The following is a 7,013-nucleotide window of genomic DNA, read 5'->3' as shown; positions in this document are numbered from 1 at the left end:
TAAAAGACTGGGGAGAAATCATAAAAATCTAGAAAGATTCTGCACTGAAACCGTTTTGTAAGAATCTAAGTTTCAATGTATTTTAAATAATTATAAAATGTAATTACTAACTGGAAATCTACTTATGGATGTTGGCAACTTTCCCATGAACAACAGCTTTATCTATAAAAAGAGGATGGCATACTGTCTAACAGGAGAGAGGGGAGATATTTTTGAATTGATATCCTGGAGCATGATGAAGGCTTTAGTGAATCAGGCAACAGGGCTGAGAAGTACGGACCCTGACAGGAGGGATTTTAATGGGAGTAAACAGAGTTGCCGGATAAAATACAGTATATCCAGTTACATTTGAATTTCAGACAAACAAAAATAATTTCTTGGCACAAAAAATTTTTAGTAAAAGTATATCCCATGCAAAATTTGTTTTGTATTGATGTGCTAAATTTGGCACCACTAGGAATAAATAGATATTTTTTAAAGCATTCTGATGAGAGATCTGGGTCTCTGGCCGCCTTTAAGTTAGGAAATGTATCTTTCCACTACTGCTGACTTACCGGGCCTGGTGATGTCTTTCCACTCTGTCTCCTGGAATTGGGTGTCTGAGATGATGGACTTCGTGGAGATGGATTCTCAGCCTTCCGTTTGGCTGCCATGGCCAACAACCAGTTTTTATTCTCTGGGGAACTGTTCTCTTTGCCTACCATTTCAGACCCTTCTCCACAGGGTCTCAAAGGAAGAGGTAGTGTTCCACAGCTTTCTGAAGCATACGGACTGACAGGAGAAGGAGGCTCTGAGATACTTGTACCAGCTCCTTCAATTTTGCTTGATTTGGTAGGACCTAGAGAGTCCTTACTAACATCTTCCTGGTTACCAGCAAGGCAGCACAGATCCAGATGAAGATTTTCAACTTGGCCATCAAGCTCAGTAACACAGTTACAACTCTTCACACACTTTTGTTTCACACTCTCCAGACAGCTTGAGTCTAGCCTCCTCTTTACTCTATTTCTAGACTCAGAGCAAGCCTCTGCTTGGGATGACTTCTGGCTCACGGGAATGAGGGCTTTTCTTGGAGACATGATCTTGGTCTCAGAAGCAGGTGGAGTGATAGGTGGTGATGAGGAGGGTGTTTGGGTCACCCAGTTTCTAATTGACATCTTGAAAGATGAAGGTGGCTTGGGAGAGACAGAGGAAACAGAACCTCTTCTGTTGATGGGAGACCGGGCCTTGGCAGGAGGGGTTTTAATAGAGAACGCAGGTGTATTTGAAGGAAGAGGGAGGTCTCCAGCACAGCTTGGAGCACAAGCTGCAGATGATGGGGAAGAAATGGATGGATTGCACTTCACCCTGGGGGCTTTGGCAGGAGTACTCTGGCTATTTGTTACTGTTACTGAAAAAGAGGAGAAGATCATGAAAATCAGAAATGAAAGCCATACAAAGTCCCTAAATTCTCATCAAGAAAAATCAGTTAACGTAATCATCCAAGGGTCAATTTGCTGGTAAGCAGGTTACATACATCATTTGATTCCTACTATACGCTTTTATCATTTTCCTTTCTCTTTTCCAACTTGCAAACCTCCCAACTATCCCAGTGTAAAACATATACTTGTTTTACAAAAATCGACGAAATACCAAAAAACATAAAGATAACAATTTTAAAGCACCTAGGTAAACCGTGTTTAGCATATGTTCTGTATTTGTGCATGTGATACATACTATATATCTCAACCTTTTTCTATACAAAAATGAGACTGAGGTAAGGGGAAAGTGGCAGGTGGGAGGCAGGACTAACTTGCCATTCAGACAGACGGAACAGCATGTGGAGACTCACATCATGAACTTTGGCTCGAAGAACTACTGCAGGAACATACCAGAAAAAAACAAAAGAATTCATGGATCCTTTGAAAGAAGCAGCTTGCTGCTGCAAAATCTGTAAGACAGCAGAAAAACTGAGTTCCCAAAGTGCCAGAGGGCTCCTGAAGCTGCGTGCTTGGTTGAAGAGGATGACCATCCCCGACAGAGGACCAGTCTTTGGTCAAGGGTGTATGAACAGCTGCACTCCCGTCCTAGAACCTCCAAATGAGCTCTCAAGGTCCAAAGTGTGAGAGAGTGGCCGGGAGTGGTGGCTCACGCCTGTAATCCCAGCACTATGGGAGGCTGAGGTGGGTGGATCACTTAAGGTCAGAAGTTCAAGACCATCCTGGCCAACATGGTAAAACCCTGTCTCTACTAAAAGAAAAAAATTTAGCCAGGCATGGTAGTGTGCACCTGTAGTCCCAGCTACTTGGGAAGTTTAGGCAGGAGAATCGCTTGAACCCAGGAGACGGAGGTTGCAGTGAGCCAACATCGTGCCACTGCTCCAGGCTGGCTGACAGAGTGAGACTCCATCTCAAAACAAACAAACAACAAACAGTATGAGAAGGGGAAGTCCACCTCTGCACACATTCTCACTGGGGAACCTGAAAATCCAGATCATAGGAGAAGGAGAACTGAAATGAATTTAGAGAGCCAAGCAAAATATAAAAGAAAAAGCAGCAGAAGAGCCCTATAGGCACTCCCAGTCCACAGGGAAGCCATTTCTGACTTTATCTCACAGGGGTCTTTGGAGAGGGCAGCCAATGAAACTGGGGAAGGATCACAGGGAGAAAGAGACTTTCAGCGGAACTTTGTAATAATTTCAAATGAGCATGCATGTTCCTGGGCAGAATCTGCGGGGGGAGGGGACAAATGGGAAGCGTAGATATGAGCACAGAAGCTGTGGCAGGCAGATGGATAGGGCCTGAAAGCCCTGCTTGCTTTCTCAGTGGGGAGGCAGGCTTATAGTCTGGGGCAATATCTCAGCCCTGTGCACTGGAGGCATGGATATAAATCTGGTTCCATTGGCTGTTGGGGGAGCATGGCAGGAGTGAGTCTGGCCTTGCTGGCTGTGGCCTGTCACTGCCGGCTTTCCTCTATTTCCCTGGTGATGTGTATGAAGCAGCAAAGGAAGCCATGATCCCCCTTAGAACATAACACCATTGGCCTGTGAATTACCACTCCCATCACCCACAGCAGTCCCAGCAAGCCCTGCCCAAGGAGAGTCTGAGCTCAGACACACTAACCCTGCCGCCACCAGATGGTCTTTCTCTAACGGCCCTGGTAGCTGTAAACAAAAGACATAAACTCATGGGAGCTCTATGGCCCTGCTCATTGCCTGAGAAACCTGAATACTTATCCAGGAAACCTTAGGGCAAGTTTATATCCCCCCTATACTACCAGTTGATACTCTCTTGGAAGCACCACCTCCATGAACCAACCAGTTCAAGCTATTATAGCAACTCAACAGAACAACCATGCTCCAAGAAAGGAGAAAACAACTGCTAATTCCACTGCCTGTAACATACTGGCCAACAACATGTCCTGAGTCTGTCCATGTGATAACTTCAGTGCTAGTATAACTAGCCTTCTAGGAAACCAGTGCACTAAACAAAACTACAACCAAGTACTCTAACACAGTCCACTTCACTCTCCTATCAATAACTCCATCAGATCAAGTGCTGCTATCTATGGCATACAGACCTGAAGACAGACCGTATCACAGGACTCTTTGCAGACACTCTCCAGTACCACCAGCCTACAGCCTAGTAGCTCTGCTGAGTGGCTCAACTCAGAAGAACATTAACAATTACTGTAGTCTGGCTCTCAGGAAGCCCTGTCCCTAGGGAATGGGAAGAGTACCACATCAAGGGATCACCCTATGGGACAAAAGAATTTAAACATCAGTCCTTGAGTCTCAGATTTTTCTTCTGACATAGTCTACCCAAATGAAAAGGAACCAGAAAAACAATACTGGTAACATGACAAAACAAGGTTCTATACACCCCTAAAAGATCACACTAGCTCACCAGCAATGGATCCAAAACAAGAATAAATCTTTGAATTGCCAGAAAAGAATTCGGAAGGTCAATTATTAAGCTACTCAAGGAGGCATCAGAGAAAAATGAAAACCAACTTAAATTAAAAAACAAATAAACAGGATACAGATAAAAATCTCCAGAGAAATAGATATCATAAGTAAAAAACAATCACAACTTCTGGAAATGAAAGACACATTTAGAGAAATGTAAAATACACTGGAAAGTTTCAACAGCAGAATTTAAACAGGTAGAAGAAAGAATTTCAGAGCTCAAAGACAAAGCTCTTGAATTAACCCAATCCAACAAACACAAAGACAAGAGAATAAAAACTTCTCTGGCTTTGCCAGAGATCTAGACATCCAAATACGAGAAGCTCAAAGAACACCCAGGAAATCTGTCACAAAAAGATCATCATCTAGGCACACAGTCATCAGGTTATCTAAAGTCAAGACGAAGGAAAAAAATCTTAAGAGCTGTGAGGTAACCTATAAAGGAAAAGCCTATCAGATTAATAACAGCAGATATTAATCCCTATAAGCTAGAAGGGATTAAGGACCTATTTTTAAGCCTCATTAAAGAATTATTAGCTGACAAAATAATTATCAGCCAAGAATTTTGTACCCAGCGAAACTAAGCTTCATAAATGAAAAGACAAAGTCTTTTTCATGCCCTGAGAGAATTTGTATGCCGCTACCAAGCCAGCACAGTTTACAAAACTGCTAAAAGGAGTTCTAAATCTTGAAGCAAAATCTCAAAATACAACAAAATAGAACCTCATCCTATAGTGGGGGACGGACTTCAATACAGAAAGTCAACAATAGAAACAATGGACTTAAACTATACCCTAGAACAAATGGACTTAATAGGTATTCACAGAACATTCTACCCAACAACTGCAGAATATACATTCTATTCATCAGAACATTCATGGAATATTCTCCAAGATAGAGACTATGTGATAGGCCCCAAAACAAGTCTCAATAAATTTAAGAAAATCAAAATTATATAAAATATTCTCTCAGACCACAGTGGAATAAAACTGGAAATCAGCTCCAAAGGGAATTCTTAAAATCATGCAAATACATGAAATCAAGACGGAAATTAAAAATTTCTTTGCACTGAATGAAAAAAGTGACACAACCTAACAAAACCTCTGAGATACAGCAAAAGCAGTGCTAAGAGGAAAGTTCACAGCATTAAGTGCCTACGTCAAAAAGTTTGAAAGAGCACAGATTGACAATCTAAGGTCACACCTCAAGAATTAGAGAAACAAGAACAAACCAAACCCAAACCTGGGAGAAGGAAAGATATAACAAAGATCAGAGCAGAACTAAATGAAACTGAAACAACAAAATACAAAAGATAAATGAAACAAAAAGCTGGTTCTTTGAAAAGGTGAACAAAATTGATAGCCCATTAGTGAGATTAACCAAGAAAAGAGAGAAGATCCAAATAAGTTCAATTAGAAATGAAACAGGAAATATTAACAACCAATACCACAGAAATACGAAAGATCATTCAAGGCTACTATGAACACATTTATGCTTACAAACTAGAAAACATAGAGGAGATGGATAAATTCCAGGAAATATACAACCCTCCTAGATTAAACCAGGAAGAAATAGAAAATCTAAACAGATCAATAACAACACTAAGACTGAAACGGTAATTTAAAAAACTGTCAACAAGAAAAAGTCCAGGACCAGATGGATTCACCGCTGAATTCTATCAGACATTCAAAGAACTGTACCAATCCTATTGAAACTATTCCAAAAGACAGAGAAAGAGGGAATCCTCCCTAAATCATCCTGTGAAGCCAGTATCACTGTAATACCAAAACCAGGAAAGGACATGACAAAAAAAAGAAAACTACAGACCAATATCCCTGTTGAACACAGATGCAAAAATCCTCAACAAAGTACTAGCTAACCAGATCCAACAGTATTTTCAAAAAGATAATCAACCATGATCAAGTGGATTTTAAACCAGGAATGCAGGGATGGTTTAACATACACAAGTCAAAACATGTGATACACCACATAAACAGAATTAAAAATCAGGCTGGGTGCGGTGGTTCATGCCTGTAATCCTAGCACTATGGGAGGTCAAGGCCGGCAGATCACTCAAGGTCAGGAGTTTGAGACCAGCCTGGCCAACATGGTGAAGCCCATCTAAAAATACAAAAATTAGCTGAGCGTGGTGGCAGGCACCTACAATGCCAGCTACTCAGGAGGCTGAGGCAGGAGAATCCCTTGAACCTGGGAGGCAGAGGTAAGCTGAGATCGCACCATTGCTCTCCAGCCTGGGCAACAAGAGCAAGACACTCTTTAAGAGAAAAACAAACAAAAACACATAATCACACAGAAAACATTTGACAAAATCCAGCATCCCTTTTATGATGAAAACCTTCAGCAAAATCAGCATAGAAGGAATATACTTTAAGGTAATAAAAGCCATCTATGACAAACCCACAGCCAACATTATACTGAATGGGGAAAAGTTGAAGGCATTCCCCATGAGAGCTGGAAAAAGACAAGGATGCCCATTTTCACCACTTCTATTTAACATAGTAGTGGAAGTTCGAGCCAGTCATTGCCAGTCAGAGAAGAGAACTAAAAGGCATCCAAATTGGTCAAGAGGAAGTCAAACTGTTGCTGTTAGCCAATGATATGATTGTATACCTAGAAAACCCTCAAGACTCATCCAAAAAGCTCCTAGATCTGATAAATGAATTCAGTAAAGCTTCAGGATACAAAATCAATGTACACTAATCAGTAGTACTGCTATACAGCAATAGTGAACAACCTGAGAATCAAATCAAGAACTCAACCCCTTTTACAATACCTGCAAAAACAAAACAAAACCTAGGAATATATCTAAGGAAGTAAAAGACTTCTACGAGGAAAACTAGAAAACACTGCTGAAAGAAATCAGATGACACAAACAAATGGAAAAACACATTCTATGCTCAAGGATGGGCAGAATCAATGCTGTGAAAATGACCTTACTGTCAAAAGCAATCTACAAATTCAATGCAATTCCCATCAAAATACCATCATCATTCTTCACATAACTGGAAAAAAAAATCCTAAAAGTCACATGGAACCAAAAACACACAAA

General features: G+C 41.0%; 1 protein-coding gene across 1 annotated transcript in view; it reads right to left on the bottom strand.

The window, feature by feature from the left end:
• The window catches only part of DTL (denticleless E3 ubiquitin protein ligase homolog), a 61,016-nt gene that overhangs the window by 3,503 nt on the left and 50,500 nt on the right, over positions 1–7,013 (bottom strand). Inside the window, exon 14 of the mRNA XM_017525597.2 lies at positions 555–1,387. Coding sequence (XP_017381086.1) covers positions 555–1,387 — 833 coding nt within the window. The remainder of the gene's footprint in view (positions 1–554; positions 1,388–7,013) is intronic.

The sequence above is a fragment of the Cebus imitator genome, unplaced genomic scaffold (genome assembly GCF_001604975.1).
Source record: "Cebus imitator isolate Cc_AM_T3 unplaced genomic scaffold, Cebus_imitator-1.0 Scaffold38, whole genome shotgun sequence".
In the NCBI taxonomy this organism is placed as follows: domain Eukaryota; kingdom Metazoa; phylum Chordata; class Mammalia; order Primates; family Cebidae; genus Cebus; species Cebus imitator.
This window is presented reverse-complemented; position numbering and strand designations above follow the sequence as displayed.